The 24,290-nt window shown below is 45.5% G+C and overlaps 1 protein-coding gene across 11 annotated transcripts in view; it reads right to left on the bottom strand.

The window, feature by feature from the left end:
• The window catches only part of NFIA (nuclear factor I A), a 250,817-nt gene that overhangs the window by 9,313 nt on the left and 217,214 nt on the right, over positions 1 to 24,290 (bottom strand). For 7 of the 11 annotated variants that reach the window (XM_066192925.1, XM_066192926.1, XM_066192930.1 and 4 more), the window contains one exon: positions 20,891 to 20,982. The exons of 3 other annotated variants lie outside the window; for them this stretch is intronic. In XM_066192925.1, the coding sequence (XP_066049022.1) occupies positions 20,891 to 20,982 (92 nt within the window). Of the gene's footprint in view, positions 1 to 20,764; positions 20,983 to 24,290 lie in introns of those variants that run through there. One more of the 11 variants, XM_066192924.1, reaches the window with a different exon arrangement.

Genomic DNA, 24,290 nt, shown 5'->3' with positions numbered 1-24,290 from the left:
AGAGGCGATGGAGTAGAGGGGTTTAAACTGCGAGGTGATGGAGAGGAAGGGTTAAAGGCTGCGAGGCCATGAAGTGGAGGGGTTGAACAGTTCCAGGCGATGGTTCCCAGCTCCGATGTCCGGCTGCTCCACGGCCGCTGGCCCGGCACATGGTCCGCCGGTGGCGGGAGCCGCTGCCCTCGCCACTCCTCCCTCGTTTCAAAAGCTGATTTTTTTTTTTTTTTTTTAAAAAGCAGGAAATAAAAAAAAAAAAAAAAAAAAAAAAAAAAAAAAGAAGCGCAGAGGTTGCGGAGGTGGGGCCGCGCGGGGCCGGGGCTGGCGGCGCTGGCGTCCCGCGGCCCGCCCGGGCTCCGCCGCCCCCCCGCCCCTCGGTCCGTGTGTCCGGCCGCCCCGGCCGCTCCGTCGGTCCGTCCCCCGCCGCCCCGCGCTCCTTCACGCATCTCGCTATTCACCCCGCGCCTCGCAGACAAGGTTACCCCAGAGCGGCTCTGTAATCCTTCACTGAAATAGGCTTTATTGATTGCTCTGGTCTATTGTTCCCTTTTCAAGTCCCCCAAGTTCAAGTTCATCCCGGTGTTACATCATGTCTCGTTGCTAAGGGCAACCAGACAGCCCCAGACGTGACCGCCATCCGCAAGCGCGGCGCTGCGCCCTCCCACCGCCGCCAGCCGCGCTGACGTCGAGCCCCGCTCCCAACACACTGAACTATTTATTCTGCCTAATTTATGACCTCCACAGCAAGAGAGACCCCCACTCCAAAAACCAACACTGTTGTATATTTAATTAATCTGTCTTTCTCTGGCACTTGGGAAAGTTAGACAAAGGTCTAATTATTGTGTGTCGCTCCCCACACTTTTCTTTTTGGGGTGACTATTTGCATGGGAAAAGAAACGGCGAGGCTGGGCGCGAGTCCCCTCCCTCCAAAACACCTTTTTTTTCCCCCCTGCCCTATTGACATTTCATGAAATACTTTAGCTGCTTAAGGGAATTAGAAAAAAAAAAATCTGATGTGAATGTAACTCCTTCGGAGTTGGTATTCAGTAACACAAATCAACTCATGACATGTTTAAATTTAAATGCTAACCACACACTCTGCGAGTTACTTTAAAGGTTAGTTTTTAATCAATAGAAGTTGCTGACTCGGGAGTTTTGAGCGGCGCAGTGCAGCTCTGGGGCCTTTGTCTCGCGTTGGGCTTTCAAACTTTTTTTTTTTCTTGAGATGATTTTAGCAATGATTTGCAGACACAGAGCGCTATTGTGCTCCTGACTAGCAACATGTCAATAAAGGAGTAGAGTTACCATGCACTAGGGTGTCAATATGACTCCTGCAGACACTGCTCGGCCTTAATACCAATGAAAAACTTAATTAACCCTTACAGGAGAGACCCAAACCAAACCGCACGCTCGTTTCAAAACTTCCTTGCCGGGGCTCCGCATGGCCTGGAGTGAAAAGCTGCTTTTACGGGACCCAAACTCGGAGCGCGTCGCCAACAGCTGCGTCCCGCTCCGCCTGCTCCTGCAGCCCCACTTGGATGAGATGTTTTATGGGCTGAGGCAGCAGAACAGCGAGACAGAGAGCGCATTTACCCAGCAGATCCCACCAGCACCGCTCTCGGGACACCGGTTTAATTTAGAGCATCTTACAGCTGAAGCGCACACACAGAATGATCCTCCTTTTTCTGCTAATCATTTTAATATTAAGGTCTCATATCCCCCTCAAGCCTCCTATACACGTCTAAGTCTTCCAGGATTAGGGATGAAGAGCACCATTGTTCCTCTGGAGCACCTGTGAAACTTCTCTGCGAGGGAGAGGAGACCTCCGGCCTCAAATGAAAACGTCTAGGAAGCGTATTAGGCACTTGGAGACCCGATAGCTGGGATCTATCAAGGTTTTTTTTGCATGATTAGGGAGCTTAGAATGGAAAAGAAGAAGCCTGGATCCCTACATTTAGACGGCTGAAGTATTTTGTGCCTTGCTTTAGAGTGCTGCTCAATGTCTAAGCACCTCACCCATTTCATCCCTTCAGTTCTGTAACGTATCCGAGTGCACCCACTCGGAGAAGGCGGTGTTGCCTTTCTTAATTTAAAATCTCCATTTAAATCATGGGCCCTATCACAGTACGGTCAGGATGATATTATCTCCGTGCTTTTTCATAAAAGAGTCGGTGTTTTATTTCCCTTCTATTTACTTTGCAGTACAGTTCTCCCAGAGAGTTTAGAGCTAAATGAACCCACTGAAGCTAAAGGTCCTGCTCAGTAAAATTGCTGCCACACAGTTGTTGGTGCCACTACGAGTCTGTATTGTCCTGCCAAGCATCTCACTGTCCTTCTCCAGTGCTCAAGGTGAAACATCAGAAAGAATTCTGCAGTCCGGTACAAGATCTTTGCTTCCCTTTCTCCAGTCAAATGAAGAAGTAATCTCATCAGGTTGAAAAGTGCTGACTAAGGATTTAATAAAGTGCCTGCAGATGTGTGTCATCTCTAAGGTATTCAACTCATGTAATGCAAAACAGTTCCACACTGAATGTGCTTATAAAATTCCATTTAACCATTGCAGAGCTCTATTTTACTGTTCTCCGAGGAGTATTATCACACTTTTTTTTTTCCCCCCTAATTTACAGCACCATGAAAGTTGAAACTCGTATTTGAGAATCCTCACAGTAGTAAGGTTTTATGATCCATAAACAATATCTACTTGACTGAATCCTAAACAGGAAGTCTGAGATGGCAATTACGGTTCTCTGATAGCGCAACCCTATTTGTTTCTTATGCACTCCTGGAGATAGCAGAGACACACAAAAATCCTCCAGCTACTCCTGACAATCGGCTCCTTTGTACGGCGAGAACAGCAAGGAAACATTCCATGATTCTGGATATTTAACAGGGAAAAAGCTCAAAGTGCCTCATCGATTCCTGTAGCAGTTTCTGTCTGAGTCAGGAGCCCAGGAACAGGCCCATTGTTTATGGAAACCTTCTCAAACCAGCCTTCCTGCATGCCGTCCCTGACCCCCAGCCTCCCCACGAGCACCGCTCACGTGTTTCCAACCAGAACAACAATCCAACCCAAACTTGTTCCATTTGCTTCTACCTGCACATCTCCTGCCCCAACAATGGGACCTTTCAGCTCGCGCAGAAAGCCGGGGCTCTGCACCCTCCCTATCTGTTTTTCGAATTAAGAAGTTAAACAAAAGTCCTCAAGGGCAAAGTTTAACGCTGCGGAAGGAGGTTGTTAATGTGGAATCCAGAACTGGGTGTGACAGTTGGCTTATTTCTCCGGGCGATGTAGGTTATTTAAGGACATTCACACGTTTGAAACTCTGACAAACTCCACGCACAGCAGCTTTGGTTTCCCCATACCCACTCAGGGCTCAGACCTGCTCAGTGATAGCCATTTTCTGTGGGCTGTTTTCCCTGTTTGTGTGCCTGGCAGCAGGATGGGTCGGTGCCATCAGGACTTCAAACGCGGCTGCTGTGGCGCTGCGGCCGTTGCTGCCCTGGGCGCGTGCAGGAAGCGATCACTGCACGGGCCCGGGCGGGAAAACCCACCTGTGATAAGAGCCTAAATAAAATAAAACCCCACAGCTTTAGAGCTCGCCGGCAAAGAGGCTGTTTAGGCAGCTCAGCTGAACCCAAGCCACCACCGCTGGCACCTGTGAGGTGTTTTGTTTGGGGATGACATTTCAGTCACCTCAAGAACTTTGAGGCTCTCACGAACATTAACCCCCGGAGAGGTGAATTGGGGTAACGAGTCCATCTGGTTGCAAAGATAAAATGAGAATGTGAGCAGTTAGGCAGTGAACTGGGCTTCTTGGCATCACCTTGTGAGAGGTGCCGGCAAGGCTCTTCCCCACGGTGCCTCGTGTGAAAGCAAGGGGACAAAACTGGGCCTTTGATGCCACTTCAAAAGGGTTGCCAGGGTGAGGGGAGACAGTGGCAGTTCAGCTTCTGGTGCGACTGGCTGGAGGGCTCCTGCAGACACGGCAACTGCTTCTGGTTTGCCCCACATCTGAATTCATCCCACTCTTCTAGTGCTTCCTCCAGAGTTTCTCCAGGCTCAAAATCTGATCCTACTGCGTAGGACCGAAAGGTGAATATAAAAGACAAGGTCACCTTTGTGCCTATGGAAATTATTTTCTTAGAGCTGGGATTAATTATTTAGTAATTATATTTTCCAGACTGAAATACCAACAGGGACGTAAGTAGCATGTTGGTCATCCCCAAAGGGACATAAAACAGTGAGAGAATCTTCTGGTTGTCCAACATCCGCACCAGAGAGAGTCCCACGCCCCACTCCGAGCACATTTGTATTGTCTGGAGGCAGATAAAACCTGTCCCAGGAGGGACACTGGTCTCCAGGCAATGCATACAGTAGCTCTGCATCCAATAGTTTTTGCGGGAATGCCAGTTGTGGCAAACTGCATTAAATTACGTGCAATAATTTTGTAATATGCACTTTTGCCTGCTGACTATTAAAAATGTATAGTAGTCCAAAACCACTTCTCTCCTGGGACCAACAAACTCACTTCAGGCAAGATTTCTGCCTGGGTTCAAACCTCAAGTTGGGAACAGCTAGTGTTTTTAAATAAGTCACCCCAAACCCTCCCAAACCTATGAAAACACACTCGTACAGTAACTCCTGCTGTTGTTCCAGACATCTGAATGTTCCAGTAAAGTGTCCCAGCTGGCCCCAGATGTTTCTTAAGTATAAAGCAATGCTCTGAGTGCTGGACCCCCTGCTGCCCCGACCTGGAGCTCAGCGGATTAAAGATTGACTGCGCTATGACATATTCGCATTTAGCCTGAATATAATACAGCAAAGACTTATCAATGGCAAATGTTTGAAATGTAACCCAGTCAGCAGAGTAGGCTGGCACTCTGAATATGATGTATAAATAATGTATGGGAACTTAAGATCTAAATTAGATCTACAGGAAGAAAACTTTCCCTTTTCTCTGCCTCTAAAAGAAAAGTTCTCTCACAATGAGGTCATTTTCCTGCCTGTCTTTTGGTTTACAAAATTGCTTTTAGGCAGAGGGTCTTCCCTTTACTTGGGGAACATTTTGCCAGTTACACTCTTCCTCCAGTTTTCTAAAAAACCAAGCAATGAAGTTCACTTATTTGTTAGTAAACTGACTTTGAAATCTGCAAAATAGCATCTAAACTTTGCGTGGTCGGCTGAAAGCTGACTGCAGCCACGCTAAACTGCAACCCTTGCTGTTTAAAAAAAAGAAAAAAAAAAGATAGTGGAGGGAAAGAGAGAGAGGAAAAAGAAAGGGAGAAAGAGAGAGAAACAATCCCATTTTGGTTTTTGTTAGAGGACGGCATACTACATAGATCAGAGACTTTTCAAAAAATAAAAACCCCCACTGTACACAAAGCACAGGAAAATGTGAGGAAAAAAAGGAAAAACCTAAAAGCAGCTTAGAATGTGTTAACTCTGCCATTCTGTCAGCTTAAAGAGTATTTTATGCTTGATCAACAGCTCTCTTTTATTATGCTTTTCTTTCATTCATTCAAGACATCAAAGACCAGAACCACCAGTGTACCTGATCTACCAGAAGAACTTGTAAGGGTGTTCTAAAGAAACGGGGGTATTGGGAGCCAGACACCCCTGCGGACAAGGCAGTTCAAAGAGAATATTTCAACAATGATTACATTTTGTAAATCTTTGTACGAAAGACAGCTTATTTCCTGCTTTTTTCATGAAAAATAGATTCTATCCATTAAAGTGAGCCCACAGTATGAAAGTTACTTGAGATCTGAGGTACAGCAAGCGGATTAAGTGGAGGGTGAGATGAAATCTTTGAGAGAGACGATGGCTTTCTCTGATATTTGTCGCTGCCATAAGGTTTTCTGAGTGGGCTAGAAACTTTTTTTTTATTATTTATTTGTAGAGACTTGCTGGTGGCAGCGAAGCCGTTTGTAAAAGCAAAATAAACTGGAATGAATCAGAAAGGAAAATCGCAACAAATAAAAAAGGAACTGAGAAAACAAACGGCTGCAAAAAACCCTTTTGACATGTTTGAAAGGAAAACTATATATATTTGCCCCGCTCCAAAAATCGCAGGCGAGCCATTTAAATCCTGCAGACAACTCCGAAGTGCAGCGCACAGACCCAAGCCAGCTGTTTACTTTTCCAAGCCCGTGGTGGTTTCTGCATTGATAAACTATATAACCTCACACACACAGAAGGGATTTTAGCTACGCCAGACCTCATTGCTCTGTCCCGCTCTCTTTATGTGCTGTCACAGAATAAAAATGATCCTAACACAAACCCTGAAATAAGATCTCGCTCCAGAAAGAACATCTTTGTAGATATTTCCTGAGTTACTGCCAAGCGGGATTTTTTTCGCCCATTCATCCTTTCAAAGTTTTGCTATAAACATAGCCAAAATTGTTCGGGAGTAATCAGAAATGACCAAAATATGACCCCCTAGCTAAGGCCAGCTGTGGGCAGAAGGGGAGGAAGCCGCCCCACGCCTGTGGCTGGGACAGCAGCCACCTCTGCCACCACACCTGGTGACACCGGCCAGCTTCAGCACCTCGCTTCCCCCCCTCTGTACGTACTTTTGCGAGAGAAGAAGGAAACAGCGGGATGCATGGAACCAAAGAGGCAAAACCAACTTTAAACCCACCTCACGGTTTACGTCTGCTATTTCGAGGTAAAAGCAAATGTGCTGCGAGGGGGGTTGAGTTCTGCGCTTTACGCCTCGTTTTTAGACAGCCCCGTATTTTCCTCTGTTGGAAGCACAGTTAAATTCGCTCGAAAGTGCAACAACCCCGTATTTCTTCCAGCAGCTCTCCCTCATTTCTTTCCTTTTATGAAACAACACATGCACGGGGACTTGGAGCCGCTCGTAACCTCATGCCGGGAAGTCCCGTGGAAACCGGGAAGGCAGACACACCGCTGCGACGGGACTTTCCAGCATTTTTGCTTGGATGAAAGCAAAAGCCTTTGGCTCCCACCCCCCGGACACGGCACAAAAGCCGCTGGGTGCCCGGGGACCCCCCAGCCCCGAGGGTGGGTGCCCGGGGCCTGCGGCGGCCCCGCTCCCAGCCCCTCACCGCCGCCCTCACAGCCCGGCCCAGGCTCCGGCTGCGCCTTCCCAAGTTCAAGTTCAGGTTTAAGGGAAATAAACCGCTCCTCGGGAGCCTGCAGCCAGCCCTCATTTCCATGTGATCCCTCTGAACTTCGCCTGCGCCAGCGCGCCCTGTTTCCAGGGCCCGCCGAAGGAATGTTTTACAGTTAGAGCCCGCAGTGCTTTCTCAGGCATTTCAGACCCAGAGGCCCAAGTTTCAAGCTGCAGCATTAAAAGTTTCCACAGAGCTACTGCAGAGAGAGGGAGGGAGGGTGGGGAGGGGGGGAGGGAAATGAGGAGAACAATATCGTCTTAATTGTCTCTATATAGCTCCACAGTTAAAGTATTACTTTTTAAAGGGACATAATTTATTCTGGAGGCACGGTGTTATAACAACCAGTACATACTTTCACCGCGGCGTAACCCGCTCTATTCTTCATTGTGCTTTCCGGTGGTGTTGCTTTTGCAGAACTCCTTGTTACGCCGTCCCCGATACTGTACTTACAGTTTTATTCAATTTAAGCCAGTTCCTGCAGTCCTCAGGCGAGCAAACCTCCCTGACCCCCCTCACCCCACCCCGAAGCCTCAAGGAGTTCTGCCTGCACCAAGGACTGCAAAAATAATCTCACCCTCAACCACCGTTTTTCTCGCCCCCCCCAAAAAAAAAAATAAAAAAAAAGTTTCTTTACTTTTATTGCTTTAGACAATCGGGGAAAGTCATCCAAAGAAAATCAACCCCCATCCTGGGCCTCCCAGGCTCGGCTCGCAGCGAGGCAGCCCGAGCACACACGCACAGACGCACACGTACACACACAGCCGGCGCTGTGCCCCGGCGCTCTCCTGCCCCGTCCCGTGCCACGGCAGCCACGGGAGCGACGTCAGGGGCCCAGGGGTCCCGCCGGGATGGATGGCTCCATCCAGAAAGCTGCTACAGAGGCTGTGGCTCTTTGCTTTTGCAGTTTGGGGTGTAAAAGGTAGTTTTTAGGTGGTTTTTTCCCCCCCCCCCTCTCCATTTCTCCACTGGAGAGCAGGGAGGAGGGAAAGGTCACCGCAGCCTTCATGAGGTTGAAGGCTGAGGTGGCCTTTCCTTGCCCTGGTAATTCGGCTCCTGTATCATCCTGGCTCTGACAGCCCCAGTGGAGCTGTAGGGGACCCATCCACCACCCCATCCCTGTGCAGGCGCTCCCCGTGGTGTAACGGGAGAAGACCCATCATGGGTTAAAAGGTAGCTGACCTACAACTACCAAAGGTAGTTCAGCTGCTCTTTTTGACTGCCCTGAGAGTACTTCAGAGCACAGGGAGGAAAGCGAGGGGAGAGAATGACTTGGGCTGGACAGGAGAGTGAGCATTCCCTCCAAAATCCTCCCCAAAAGTCAGGGCCCTGCCTGTGTTTTCTATCTGTGTGAAATGAACAGATGAGCAGCCCTGTGGGGACAGCAGAGTGCCCAGCCTGATCAAAGCAGGGCAAAAACCAGGAGGGACGGGTCAGTGGGGACAGGGAGGCACAGGGGAGGAATTGGAACGTGGGCAGCAGGAACAGTGGGGCTGGCAGGGCACACTCCAGGCAAAGGGACAGCTGGAGACCCCAGGATGTGGGGGCCAAGACAACAGCATGTTTTGAGAGGTGGGTAGAGCAAGGCTGGGTTTGGAGACCGCAAAAAAGGAAGAGGAATTCGGGTTTTGGCAAGTCCTAGGTGTTACTGGGCAAGGAGATCAAAACCCGTCTCCAAATTAACACGGACAGAAATAGGAGCACAGAGGCAACTCTGGCACTTTTGACCTTAAAATTACAGAAGACAGTGAGCTGGAGGAATAATGACTCGATTCATCGGGACACCCCCCCCCCCCCTTTCCCAAAACTCCCCTTAAAAAAAGAAAGCCAAGAGGGCATTGAGCTGAACAAAAAAACACCTCGCCTGAACGTGGGAACTTTTGACATCTGCATTTTTCCTGATGCTTTGTACCTTGCTAAACTGCACTAAGAAAAATGGAAGGTCGTGCATCATGCTCGTGCTCAGGGATCCATGTCCAGGGATTTGTGTTGTGGGGACTCTTCCATCATGCTGTGGGGAACCCCATGCAGGGATGAGTCCTGTAGAGATCCACTGGGGCCATTGGGGTCAGGATGCTACAAGAGCTGTGTGAGTGAGGCAGGGAAAGACCACCCCAGGCTCCAGAGGTTGCCAGCTCCCTGCTGGAGAAACGGGAAAAGGCTTTGCAGCACATGATCCACCTTTGGATGAGGAGGGATGTATTAGACATGGTTGGCTAAAGGGAGTTGGGTCTTGGCCTAGCTTGGAGCAATTTTCACACATACTGTGAGATGCCAATGAAAGTCCTGGTGGAGTGTAAAGTCATTAAATGAGATGAAATTAAACAATTTAGTTATTTCTGCTTCATCATATTTGTGCAGTATGGCAGGCAGAATGAATTACTACTAATGATCAAATTTAGTAATACTAATTAAACTATCTCAATTTAATTAATACTAACAGAGAAAACAGACAAAATTACTAATGTAAACCTTGAACTTAAAATCAAAAGGTGCCTCTTCACTTTTGTGAGTCACTGAATATGAGGCTTTTCCCTGAAAATAGCCTGTGTAGAAGTGGCTCTTTGTACTCCCTAAGTAAGCTGCTCCATTGTATGGATAACTACATTTCTCCAGCTTTCTTTCTCCAATTTTTTTCCCCCTAAATGTTATTACTTTTACTCCTTGTTTTCTCAGAGAGCTTCAAGGAGAAGAATCTGAGCTCTGTTCAGTCTCACTCAACATCAGCAGCACTGATAAAGCAGTCACCACTATTGTGACAAATTCTGCCCTGGGTGCCTGTAGGAAGAGAGTTTATTAAGAGCCTGTGGAGCCTCCCTTGCTGGGAAATCATGGAAGCACAGAATGGTTTGAGTTGGAAAGGACCTCAAAGATAGATGATCTTCCAAACCCCCTGCCATGGGCAGGGACACCTTCCACTGGAGCAAGTTGCTCCAAGCCTCTGGTCTAAACTTTCGTATTTAGCCTACAAGACCAGTAATTTGAGAAAACCCCAAGTCCAAACCCATCTCTGCATCAAGGAAGATGGCTTTAGAGTCACTGAGAGTTAATACCTGTAACATCAAATTAAAAACTCCACAGATACATGAAGACTGCACTGCAAGCCCTCCCCCTAAAGAAAATGTGAATTTTAACCTTTATCTTATCTGAAAAAGGCTAGATTTACTCTACTGTGCCCAGTTATAAGCAAAAGACAACCATAATTAAACAAAAATGTTATTGTATTTCTAAAACAAACTCCTGCCAATAACAAATCTTCCATCTCCTCCTCTCATCAGCTTCAATGAATGTACAGCCGGGTCCCATACCACAGATTCTCAGACATGATCTTTAACCTAAAGGACTCTTACAAGAAAGTCCTTAAAAAAAGCCCCGACAAACCAGGGAATAGCCAAACAAGGAATATGATGTGTCAAAGTGTTCTTCCAAAATCTCAAGTCTCATTGTTTAGCACATGAAAGATGAAAAAAACCCAACCCCCTGTGCAAATATCGTATCTCAGTTTATCCCTTTTTTTTTTTCTTTAAAAACAGGTACACTTTTTTTGTTGTCGTATTTGAAAAGATGTAGTTATAGCAAAAGCGGAAAAGGATCTCTAAAGTTGTATAAAGCTGCTCCAAGCAATGCAGAAATTCATAGAATCCTTGAATGGTTTTGGGTGGAAGAAACCTTAAAGCTTATCTTTTTTCATGTCCTGCAGGGCAGGGACACCTTCCACTATCCCAGGTTGCTCCAAGCCCCATCCAACCTGGTCCTGGACACTTCCAGGGAAGGGGCAGTCACAGCTTCTCTGGAAAACCTGTGCCAGGGCCTCCCCACCCTTACAGGGAACAATTTCTTCCTAAATTATTGTGCTCAGCCTCCGAGGTGGCTGCATTGTGTTGGTTGTGACTTTGGTTACTCAAAGCTCATCATTAAAATTACATTTCGGTGCCTTCTGCAGTGCATTCAGCTGCATCTCTTCATGTGTAATAACCAGTGTTTCTATAGATGATGTAACAGTTGGGTCACACAAGTGAATATGCCTGAGAATATTATGATTATAGTGTCAGTACTGTTTTCAAAGTTGAATATTAATAACTAAAGCAACTAAAGGGAAACCTAGAAGATGTTTTTTAGTTTAGCCTCTTGGTTTTTATGAGATTTTTTTTTTTTTTTTTTGAAATCCTGGTTTTAAATTAAACTTTTCCAACTCTACCTCTGTTCAAGCAGAAAATGCTATCAAAGCAAAAGCCTAAAATGAGACGTGTTTTGCTGTTCTAAACTAAAACCAGGTAAAATTTGAAAGCTGCATCTTCCCATGCTGTTAGCAATTCTTACTACAAACAGACATCTTTGTCAAATTTAAAATATAAACAGGTTTTACCAAAATTGAGGTAATTTTGCTTTATTGCTTTTGAAACCCCAGTCTTTCCCCTCTGTGTTATTTATATTTCTCTAGGACAGTCCAGCACTATGCAGGTGATGGTCAGTGTCTTGGGAACATGGAATCTGCTGCAAACTGAGGACTCCTCTGTTAAGAAAAGGTTTCTTTTGGTCCCTTCTTATGGAATCCAGTATTAATTTCAGAGCAGGACAGTCTATTTTGCAAAGTGTTCACCTCTGGAGCTTATTCCTTGACCTCTGTGTTAACGGCATTAAGCGAAGGTGATTCCTAGAACAGAGGTAGCTTAATGCCTATCCATTGGGAAGGATGTAGGGATTGTGGCCTTTAATTTTTGACCTTCATTGTAGATTGTGGTCCTAATCCTTTGATTACGGAATTTTAAAAAAGTGTATATGGCAGTTGGCAAAAAATCTTAATGTTCCAGTAAATGCAAAAGCCGTAAATTCAGCTGCTGACCTTTTCCATCCAGGTCACATGTGACACCTACTGGAGTTTGTCAGGCTGGGTGGAATTTATGGAGCTCATATAGGTATCAGCTGCGAAGGCTGAACTTTCATGAAATGTCTTTCAAAGGCACTTCCAAAAGCCTTGTAAAAAGTCAGTATGGCTTTTTTTTTTTTTTTTAAGGGTATACATTCTGCGCACATTTTAAAAGGTCTCATCATGCTACCTCTGCAACTTGGGGAACTTCAGCTCTTAAATTATTACTCTTTACAAAATAGAGAAATCAGGCCAGGCATGGTAATTATCGTGATCACCAACTTCCAACAGCCCCATTCCCCAAGCCTGGCTCTCTGTGCATTCCTTTCTTTCTGGTGTGCAGCCTCCTGCCCCTCTCTGGGATCGATGGTGTCGATGGTGTATTGTCAGTCAGAGAAATGGGATTTGATAGTGCCCTCAAGCAGTTGCAAAAGAAGGGGAGGAATACAAAACCTACCCAGGTCCACACCGTCAGCGTGAGATCAATGCTCTCAATAATACGTTTGCCGCCACGTAGCGCCCTAACTGTCGCAATTAATAATGTAGAGGGAGCTGATTAACTTAAGTAAAGTGCTCTCCACTGTGTAAACACATAAAGATCTATAGGGCCAAAGAGGAGAGAAGGAACAAAACGTCATTTTTATATTTTATGTGGACACATTCTTGCTTTCTATTCTGCTCTTGTAACAATTACTGTACTAGCCACTCTGACAGAGTCAATAAATTGATCGTGGACCTGATGCAGCAGCGAGCAGACTAATCCAATACAGCATTATCTGCCATGGAGGCTGGGGCGGGCAGTGGTGGCCAGGAAATTGGCCAAGCCAGCCAACAGCAGCACGAGGCACAGAACCATAACCTTGCCCTAGCCTGGCTTGATTTGTGTGTGTGAATGTAGGGATGTGAGCAGCGCTCCGCCCATGCTGCACCCTCAAAGCCCTTCCAAGACTCCAGCTGGCCCTGTGGTTCAGCAGGGATCAGCCCCTAAACCGGACCCTGTGGCTCAGGGAGGATCAGCTCGTCTCATTTCCTCATGTTGGCAGCCATGAATTTAAACACCTGATGACTTTTCCCCCACTACACCAAAATCATGCTCCCCCCACAACTGCACCCACCGCAACACAGCAGCAAGAACTGCTGAAAAACAAATCTGGGAGTCCCCTCCCATGTCCCCTGACCTGTGAACACAGGGAATGTCACATTTTGTCAGCTTAAATGGCCACTTGGGTCCGGTATTATGTCTCTGACAGTGGTTGCAGTCCTCTTGGGAGGAAGCTGCAAGAATCCCTACAAAGGAGATGGACCAAAATGATTTGGCCTGAGGGAAAGCTTCTTCCCAGCCCCATGCAGTAAGTGGTAGGCCTTGTAAATCTATGTTAGCGGGGAATATGAGATTGAAAAAATAAAAATAAAAGAAAGTTTCCTGCTGAATGGAAAAAAGAAAACTGTTTTTTGGCAGAAGTTCTTCAAGAAGGAGAACATAGGCCATTGTTATTATGAAGACTTTTCAATGAAAACACAGAAAATCATTGCCTTTTAGAGTAATTGTTTAGCTAAAGAAAGGTTACACAGCTTGTAGAGAATTTAGTAAGAAATTAAATCTCTCCAGCTCATTCATCATATTTCTGCATTTGCCAACTCTTCCCACCAGGCCCACACTTACTTCTTCCCTTTCTTCTCCCCCACTGTGGAGTAAGTAATGGCCATAAAACCCACAGAAAGGCAGCCTTACGCACAGGCTTCCTGGTTATTGTGAGGAGGGGGAAAACTCAGTAAGTTTAATTGCTTAGTTTGGGAAATTCTTCTATGTCCATTGTAAATAATTCTATGCTAAATCTACTGGAAATAGGATGCTGAGTGCTGGTTTCGAAAAAAGAGTCTGAACTGTTCACCAGAGCCTACGAGGAGGAGGAAGAAAAAGCCCGGGAACAAGGATCTCCCCTGCTGAGGACTAACCCAGGCATTTGGGGACTGATTTGGCTCCAGCCCACTTTGAAGATGCAGCCACACGATGGCATTGGGAAGTTTTCTGGGAATCTTTACCTTTATGGAGAAATGTGCGCTTTCTTTTTGAGGTGTGCCGTTCTCAGCCCTTTATAGGAACTGACCTGAGAGTGGAATTCCATAGTCCTGCTCTGTGCAACTTAAATGGCCTCTGGGCCCTGAGTTGAACAGGAGTGAAGGGGAGTTACCCTAGTTTTTGGTCACCTTTGTGACCTTTGCTTGATGAGTCTGGCACTGCATTTCCTATCCACACTCTCTAGGCTCACACTGCATTTTCAGAGCTATCTCCAGGCCACCCTCAAATTCAGAATGGTATTACTGTGTCCTGGGTGGGAGAGGAAACACAGCACCAAAATTCAGGTCATGTGTCAGTAGCCTGATGCCATTGGTGCAGCAGCAAAGCACTTTTTGGACAGAGATCAAAACTTTGAGCGATGATAAGGGGGCTCAGAGCCTCCAGATGTTGGAGGAGAGCAGCCCTCACTTCCCTTTGCCAATATGGGAAAATCCACAGATCCCTGGAGGGTTTGGGAGCAGTGGGATCTCTCTAAGTTCAGCGGCTTTAGAAAGTTGCAGTCCCACACCCCAAAACTGTGTTTTTATATCTGATCTATGCAAATTTCTCTTCTTTACACACTGGAGATGTTATTCCTTCATGGAAATCGTGTTCTGAACCTCCCACTACATTTGGTGGACAGGCCAAGAGAAAGGAAAGGAACATTCAAGACTGCTTAGAAGTGCTTTGCAGCTGAAATTGGACACATGTATTGGCTTAGGGAGGTTACTGTACAGAATATGGAATTCTAAGAGGCTGAGCGTAACAAGTGCTTCCAAGTTAGTGGTTTTTATCTCCATTCACACTCAGACACAAGCAGTACCTCCAACCTCGAGGACGAGTATTCTGACCCTGAGCAGGGACAGTCCTCTGAGCAACAAGCAGCTCTGACCTGGCTTATAAACAGCTCTGCTCAGAACCCCCAAAATAAAAGGCCTGGTGTCCCTTCTGCTGCCTCTCATGTTCTCTGCCACGTCCCCCGCACACCCCTCGCAGTGTCCCTGCCCTGCCCCTGCCCACACGCGCTCACATGTGCGGAGTGAGGCGGTGGCTCAGCTGTCAGCACAGTGCCACAAAGCCCTGCCCTACCCCTGCCTCCCCGGGGCCAGCAGGTCCTGCCTGTCTGCCCAGTGCCATTCCTGGGCTCTGGGAAACAGGAGGAAGGCAGCAGGGTGTGGAGGCAGACAGGCCAGGCAGCCCGTGGTGCTCATTAATAAAGCACACGGCCACGAGCTGCGTGGGGCTCAGCATCCCCTTGGGAGGGGGCAAAGGGCAGGGCACGGTAACAGTGAGCAGCAGGGATGGAAAATCCCCGTGAAGCCAGGCACAGGTTTGATTTGTGCAAAAGGAAAATGTGTGCACTGGTTTCTTTCTTCCATAGGGTGGCAATGGAACCTGGGCACAGAGCGGCTCGGCGGTTTCAGCTGCGGGAGCGAAGCGCTGCAGGAGCTGCATCAGCTTCCCAGTCAAGGTGCTGACTTTGATCTATGGATCCTATACACTTTTGGGGCCTGCCACCTACAGGGCTGCTTCCCTGCCTCCCTCCTGGAGAGGGGTATCACCTGCACCATGCTCCTCAGATTCCAGTGTCTGGGCAGCAGCGCCTGGCTGCTCTCACAGAAGGATCCTCTACTCTGGAATTCGCCTCCCCCCTGGTCTGACAGAGCTCACATCTGCTATCCTACAGGACACAGCATCCAGCTCTTTCTTTTTTTTTTTCTCTCATGCCCTTTGTTTTAAAGTGGTGCCAGTGAAAAATTGCAGGTTGCAGTTTGCTCTCTAAAAAAGGCTTGTGGGGGAGCGAAACAGGCTTTGCCTTGTCTCTGGGAAAGAAAGTAATTGTACAATTAGGTTTGTGTATGCACCTGAGGCATACGGTGGTTTTTTTAGAGATAAATAAAAGCCCAAAAGGAGAAAGCTACAAAGATACCACTGTCTAATTTGGGAAAGGCAGGGAGCGGGAGCAGATCTAAAGGAGTTAGCAATTTCCTTGTACTATAAACACTTTGCTAAACTTCAGTGATTCTCCCCCCTAAGTTACTATTGCTCTTTTAAAGATGTATTTCACAGGGTGCATTTTTGTACCTGGTCTTTATAAGGCTGTTCTGCTGAGCTTGCTGGTTTTCATACCTGTTATTTTGCTGCCTAGATAAGCTTGTTTGACTTCTGGGGTTTTTCTTAAACTTTATTTCAGCGTTCCAGGCAGGTTATAGGCCTTTTGTTTCAGTTTTTTTTGTGTTATAAAGGATGAGCTCTATCTAGAGCTCTCTTGTGGCTGGGAGGCTCTAGGGCCCCACCAGGGACAGTGTGAAAACACAAGACCTTTGCTTATTATCCAGGATCTGACTCTGCATTGGGATTGTGCAAAGGCAGAACCAGGAAGAGCTTCTACTTCTGTCCTTCTAGAAATAAGTTTTATCTTTTCCTGCAGAAAGCCTAGGGAATAAATATTTGGGTTTGTGTTTAACTAAGTTTTTAGAAACTACCTGGGATGGATCTGATATAAAGCGCGTTTACATTGTGGAGGGATTTTTCCTGAAACAGCTGGTCAGGGCTACAGGATCCACTTTCTCACAGGACAAAGTGGTTGATTCTCTGCCTGGGTGCGTGCCGTGGGAGGCAGTTTCTGTTCCCTGCATCCTCATAATCTCCCTGTGCAGGGCACATGGGCCAGTGACAGGTAGGAGCGATTAGATGGAGCAGGCATGTGTTTCTCAGGAGCTGTTTTTAGCACCTCAAGTACAATTTCCAGGAAGATGTAGGCTAAGTAGGTGGCAAACAGGACTCAGCATAGTAAACAATGTTTAGTGTGAAGTGGAGCTGCAGCACGATGAGTACAGAGCACGCTGATACCTAAAGGAATTTTGTACCCTAGAGCAAAGCCAGGGCATTAGAGAGCAGCAAACAGCATTTGGAGTGGTGAGTGGCAAACCGTGGTCAGAGGTTGCTGGTTTAGCATTCCCAGCTGCATGCACTCCCAGCACATAGCCTGTGCCTCACTGTTAATTTTAGGAAAAAAACACCTCAAAATTCAGATCCCTTTGTTCACCTTGGTGCTACCGAGAGGCTCGTCCCTAATTAACGCGATGGGACTTTCCCATCCCTCTGCCACTCTCTGTATTACAAGTCCTTGGCAATATGAGAGACGTATCTATTACTTAGTCATGAGGTATCCAGACCAACTTGCTTTTGAAACCAGAGCCCCTGTACCCCAGGCATCCTGTATTTCTGATTTGCATATGGAAAAGGCAGTTAAAAAGCTGATGCCCCCATATTGCTTGCGAGTCAAGTAGCAAAAGTAAATGATTTATCAAGCAAAGGTTACAACACCTGTGCCTTTTTGTCAACGTATACAGGGGATCCCAAGTCAAGTGTTGCTTCTAATAGCTCAAACAGAAATTTAGATTCAAATAACCCCCAAGACAGGACAATTGTGCAGTGAGTGGAGTGGCAGAGTGATGGATGGTGTAAGCAGTGGATGGAATACCAAACCGACTGGAAAGTTTGGAAACTGCTAAAACCAGGCAAAGCCAACAGCCCTTTGGGGGCTTTTGTTACCAAATCAGAACTACTGACTTAAAGCAGTTTATTTCCCCATCTCTTCTGTCATGGAGTGGTTGTCCTGTTACAACCTTTGTAGACACAGGAAGATGGCTTTTTTATGAATATTATATAAACTCTAAAAAATTCCTTTAAAGGATTATATTTGACACAACATAACACAGATCAGAACATAGTGCTAATGGAAGTATCTACTGATAATTTTTCTAATACCGATTAAGAAAGGCATGTACTGGGTTTGGTTGTTTAGAAACAGCCCAGGTCAGAATCATCCCAGCCCCAGCCCAGCCATGCTGTGGTACATTTGCCTGGGATTTTATTCCAATGTTCTGGGAATGCCCATGTATGGGAACTGTGACTCCTGCCTTGTGGAGCTGCCACATCCCTGCACACAGACTGACTTCTGCAGCACTTGAAGACTAATGATGATGATGTGTAAAGAGTGCTTATAGTCCAATGTTCCACCAAGAGAACATCACAGCCACCAAAAATCTGACCAAAATATTTTCATATGGGTTGTTGCTGGACCATAATTTTTAAAAAGCAGATGTTCAGACACAGCCTTCATTTTTATTTTATTGTTCCAGCAGTAAAGAGTCACTTAACCCTTATATTTAAGCTTGACTTCCAGAAGCTCAGTGTGTTCCCTATTTCCTCCTGTCCCAGGGAGCTGTGTCCCTGGCACAGTGGTTAGTGAGTTGAGTTAGTGGTCCTCAGGACCTGTTACTTAGCCTGGCTCTGGATGTACTCTAAAGATCCTGATGGAAAGGAGCCACCCCAGCTGCTTTTAATAACACAGTCTTATGCGTTCTTACATTTTCATGTCAAAAATATCCTAAGTGGTCGTTCTATGCACTAATGCTCTGCAAAAAAAGAGCACAAAAGCCTGTCTTTGTTTAGAGGAATGCTATGTAAATCCCAAATCATTGCAGTTAGCACTTTTACCTCACTTCTCTGACTCAAAGCACAGTCAACTTCAGAGTCCTTTCATGAATAAGTAGTGAGTTTGCTGATAAATTATATATTTAGTATCAAGTGGGTTGTGGTGGTGTAATGATGTATAGAAGCAGGGAGATGCAGCTGGAGTCAGAGACTGGAAGTCAGTCTCCTTGCCCACTGCAGCATGTTAGACTTTAATTGAAAGCTGTGCTTGAGTATTGTTTTTCACTGTACAGCATTGTTATTCACTACACTGCATTACAGAGGAGCACTTAAAGTAACGCTAGAGCACTTTAAAATGATTTAAGTCATAAATAAGGAGGATAAAAGTTTACAGTCAACAAACTTATCTGGGAAACTTAGGCTGCAGGATGCAAGTAAGTTTTAAATATCTTTGGAGACATAATACTGTTGTGTCTTACTACATAATCAATTTACCAACTAGGAGTTTTTCAAGTCTTCTGGAAAAGGTAAGTAGCATTCTCCAAAGGGTTTCAGGTTTCCTGAGCTATGAAGGAAAAGACCAAGTGCTTAAGGACTTTAGCAGTACACCTTAACATTCCTGTTTCCCGATTTCAGCATATTTCTGTGTATTTCACTTGTTTCCAAAACAACCGGGGAAATATGATTTAAATGGGAAGGTGCATGAAAACTTGTCACACCCATGAACCCAATAAAGCACAAGGCTGGAAAAGTGGGGTGCAGGCTGAGTTTTGTTAAGGCATGAAAAAAACCCCCAGAATCTGATGGGTTAAACCCCTCTCTGCATTGCTGCTGTACTTTCTGTGACCCTATTTAATGCAGAGAAGGTTTGAGATTCGATATAGTTTAACCTGTGCTGTGCACAGAGCTATAAACTGAAGCCCCTAACAAATTGTACACCAAGAGCAGACAGCAAAAAAACACGTTGTGCTCACAAGCAGCTGCTTGCAGCCCTGTAAACTGAAAATCTTTGGGAATGAGTGACCTGTGTTTCAGTGACGGTGGAGGTGCTGAAGCCATCACAACAAGGAGTCTGTCTTCATGCACCTACTGTGGCATGTGACAGCCATTAATCTGCACACTAATTATTCAGAAGCCTATAAACCATTTGAAAGAACTTAGAAGAGCCAAGGGTAGTAATGCCCAGTTTGCCAGTTATTTGAATTACTGCTTTTTAGTCACTGCAACCAGCTCAAAACAAAATCACAAATATCTCGTGTAGTTGACCTTTAGAAGAATTGCAACGTAGTCAAGCAATCACTTCAACCTATAAACTACAGTTGTCCTAAAGCACTAACTCTGCTCACTTTTTTATACCTTCCTCCCCATGATAACGTGATATTAAGCCCAGACTTAATTTTTTCAACATCTGGCTCAAATTAGCTGCTAACAAAACTGCCAACAACTATTTTCTTAATCGACCCTGGGAATTTGATACAGCTTGGAAAAAGCACATTTAAATCTCGTCCTTCTCCTAAAGAAACACAAATGTTTACTTGAGCTTCTGATTTGACCATAGCAGGACCATGAATTCAGCTAACCCAGCTTTATAGGCCTGCCTCAACTGGACTTTTTTCCCCTTTGTGTAAGGAAAACAGATGTGCTCCCAATTACAAAAATCTCCTGCTCACTCAAAGCCCACCATGCAAATGGCCAACCAGGAATTTGAGTATTTTTTTTTTACATGGAAGTCACTGGAGCAGTCTCCCGTTGTGTCTGCTGGGGGACTACAAGGCACTGTTACCTCATGGGTTTCTCTGAGCTCCTTTTGCATATCACAGACTGCTTTGGGTTGGGAGGGACCTTAAAGATCATCTTGTTTCATGGGACACCTTCCACTATCCCAGCTTGCCCCAAGCCTTGTCCAACCTGGCCTTGGACACTCCCAGGGATGGGACAGCCACAGCTTCTCTGGGCAACCTGTGCCAGGGCCTCCCCACCCTGGCAGGGAAGGATTTCTCCCTAGCACCTAATCTAAAGACAAATAAATGCAGTGCCTGGGGAGCAGGTTGGAGCCAAAGCCTTTGAAACCCCGGCCCTAAAGCAAACAACTGCACGGTGGAAGCCAACACCTTGGAAAGCAAAGAGACATCCTTCCAGTTACGAAAGCAGCGTTATTACCACACAAGCCCAAAAAAAAAAACCAAAGAAAAAAAAGAAAAAAAAAAAAAAAGAAAATAAAAACCACAACAGACAAACAAACTGCAAGTGACATTTCACTGTAGTTACTGAGACCATGTGGGTGAAGTGACAGCGGCAGTGCAGCAGCTGCTCCGCGGGGACACGTTAGAGGACACTGGAGGAGGAGGAGAAGAGGCTGCAGGCAAACAGAGAAGTCGAAAGCGGCCCACCTGAGTCTGTTGAGGGATATTTACAAAGCTTGGATCCCGTGGTCCAACACTGACGAATCGGTTTGCGGGGGAGGTGCTGGGTGTCGAGTAGGCTGTGAAGGGAAGGGACACATGCGTTGAGGAAGCGGCACTAGATTGCACACGAACAACACCAAAACACACCGTCTCAGAGCCACCTAAGCAGATGTTTGACACAGAAATGTGCGAACTTTTTAGAGAGCAAGAGTTTGGTTTGAGACACTGGAAAGGTTTGGGCTTAATGGTGGCGGTATCAACACGTAGGGGACTGGGCTGCTGGGAGAGGGGACGGCCACAATAAGGGCTCAGGGGAGGGTGTGCAGCTCTCCAGCCTGAAGGAGAACCACTGCAGGCCTTTCCATGACGGGCTGGCACAGGAGATTTCTGCAGGTCCTGACTCTTTTCACTCAAATGTCTGGTATCTCTGTTTTTAACAGAGTTTTGTATAGCAATGAAATCGCCTAAGTGCTCATTAACAGAATCAGGCCCTTTATTTCATGCTAATCCAGCATTCTCTCTGGATATAGTTTTGGTTTTCATACTGCTGTGGTCTGCACTCTCTAAAATGTTCACTTGACGTGTTTGACAAACTAGGAAGATCCTTTTGGTAAAAAATTAATGGGTTGCAGTTTCAGTGGGGTGGTAAGTGCAATCAGTCTGAAGGCTGAAGCTGCCTTTAAAAATTGGAGTGGCTCCCATAAATGTAAAGCTATTAAATGCAATGCAAGCCAAGAACCCAGATTACTTCCAAACTTGAAGTACTTTAATGATTTTATTGTTGCATTATATTCTCCACTGCAACTGTCCACAATGCCACGTATTTGCACATCCAAAAGCTTTCAATGCATTTTTAGTCTTCCTCTCATTTGAAAACCCTCAAGCAATCTTCTCTTTTCCTCAGTTTTTTGCATGTTTAGATCTAAATTCAAATAACCTAAATAGATGCCTTAATACAAACAGGGCTCCAATCTATTTTGAATATATTTATGGGAGTGCATTCTGCTGAATAAAATCCCCAGACAACCTAACTCTCCAATGAAGAGACAAAAAAAAAAAAAAAAAAAAAGAAAAAAAAATAGTAAAAGGAAAGTTACTTGCCAAATTCCAGTCAGGCTAAATTTAATGTTGAGGCCTCAACGTTACAGAAAAGTAAAGCGAGTTAGGAGTCAGAGAAGACACTGAGTTGGCTGTATGGAGGAAACTCTTTTACCCTTCTGAAGGGAAATTTTTGGTGAAGAGGGATTACACTGGGGGAGCCTTTGGTTTAAGACTGTGCCAAATCAGACCAATGCTGCACCTTGGCCGTTGTCACCTCTCTTAGAAGCCATAAACAGATACAACCAAAACAGGTCACATATTTACTTTCTCCCATTCTTTCCCACCTCTGATTATTTTCACCTCAGGAACTTCTTGTTTTTAAGGCCCTGGAGGGATTTCTCACCCAATGCCCAATATGCACCTGGACCCATGTGGATGTTCTGCATCCCACAAAGCCCTTGGGTGACGAGTTCCCAAGTCTAGGAGCAGGCAGAGCCACTTCCTTCAAGTCTTACAAACTTGAATCTTGTGATGCTTCTTAGCTCTTACAGTTTCATCAGAAAACTTCCCTCTCTCAAGATTCCCTGAAATCACCCCAGGAGCTGCATATCTTCATTTCCTACTGATATGAGGGGAGATAAGGCACTCCTGGATTCTAAGAAGGAATTTTTCCCATTTGTTTCTGGTGAGGTGAGCTTTTCTCTCCAAGAAGCCAACATTTGCAAAAATCATGCAAAGAACACTTCTCCTTTACAAAGTCTTAAAGGAATTTTTAAGACTTTTAATCTTCCTAATTAACACTAATTAATCTTCCTGAGATGGTTTTGCAAATTGTGGTGCAGCTTGAATATTAGGAACAGGTAAGCTGAATGTTACTCCTACCTGCAAACCGAGGAAGAAATTAACTGAGTAGATCTGGTGAGATGTTCTCCTCACCTTTTTACCATGTTAATTTGGTTAATAATTCAAAGAAGCCACACATTTGCAAAAGGCATTTCCCTGTTGCTAGTGCCTTGCATTAAGATTCTTCTGTGCTGTTCTTTGTGGAGGTTTTTTTTTTTTTTTTTTTTTTTTTTTAACTAACTAATGAACTAGTGTTGTGCAAGGCTAAGAATTCCTTCTGCAGTGGGGAAAATTAACTTAGAGCTCAAAAATCAAACATCTGTTGTTTGGTTCTCCTGGTCTACTTTTAAGGAAGCAGATTGAGTGGAGAGGCCATTTAATCCCTTGGAGCAGGTAAGTTCCACCCAGAAGGGAAGGAACTCAAGATCTTGTTTACAGTTCCCCGCTGGCAGATACTTTTGCTGTGATATTTGGTAGAAAATCAAAGGGGAACCAGCAGAATGCTGACTTAAATGGATTCTCTGTTCAAACAAAAAATTCGAAAGCATTTGAAAAGTGTGTAATATGCACAACAGTCCCCTCAAAGCTCGCTGGGTGAGTTGCTATGTATACCTTCCTTCCGCTCCAAACGATGTTTAACTTGCTTTCTGAAAATACTCGGATGTCAGCTTGGTATTTCCTTCAGGTCATATAACTGCATTGCTGAAGCCAGGGGGGGAAGAGCACCAAAAAGACAACTATGCAGAGGATTTACACTGGACTCTCCCAAGGTGCTGTTCCCTCTTCGCTGTAAAATGTCCCCGGATGTTTGTGGATTGTAAGGGGCCATTTTGGCTCTGAATGTTAAGCTGACATGGAATACACATTCCCCTGTTAGGGGAAAATTTGTTTCAGGAAAGGGAGAAGTACTGAGTGTTGCTTAGACCATGATTAATTTCCAGCTGCATCTTACTGTCTTCAGATAAATACCCTTGGTTGACATTGGAGGAGGGATTCCTGGAAGTCTGATCCCTAGAATTTGTCCCAGAATTAGGCAAACTGTCTTACTGGATAAAACTGGGTCACATTCTATTATAGCATAAATATAAACTAAGCCTATGCTGGGGTCTTCAAACTCCAGTCTGGGAAAAGCCAAAGCATGGAAAGGAACAAGGAACAGCAGCCAGGTCTCTTAGGCAGATCTTCTCCAGATTTTATCAGCTTTGCTCCATGGGAATTGCACAGACCTACACTGGTTCACACCAGCAGATAACTGTCCCATTGGGCATGAATAGAAACAGCTTCCTGCCCAGCCTGCTCTTTCTGCCACTGGAATTCACTAAGGATTGTCTGCAACATCATAGCCCACAGCCAAGGAAATGAATGTGATGCCACAAATTTGCTATGATGCTTCACTTCAGGAACAAGCAAAACAGGAGCTGGCAGAGAAAGAACATTTGCTCACACAGACAGCTTTGATATTTAGCCAAAATGGCAAGAAATTGTATGAAAGACAAGACAA

The sequence above is a fragment of the Chamaea fasciata genome, unplaced genomic scaffold, assembly GCF_029207755.1.
Source record: "Chamaea fasciata isolate MVZ Bird 193981 ecotype frontalis unplaced genomic scaffold, bChaFas1.0.hap1 SCAF_10, whole genome shotgun sequence".
NCBI classification, from domain to species: domain Eukaryota; kingdom Metazoa; phylum Chordata; class Aves; order Passeriformes; family Sylviidae; genus Chamaea; species Chamaea fasciata.
This window is presented reverse-complemented; position numbering and strand designations above follow the sequence as displayed.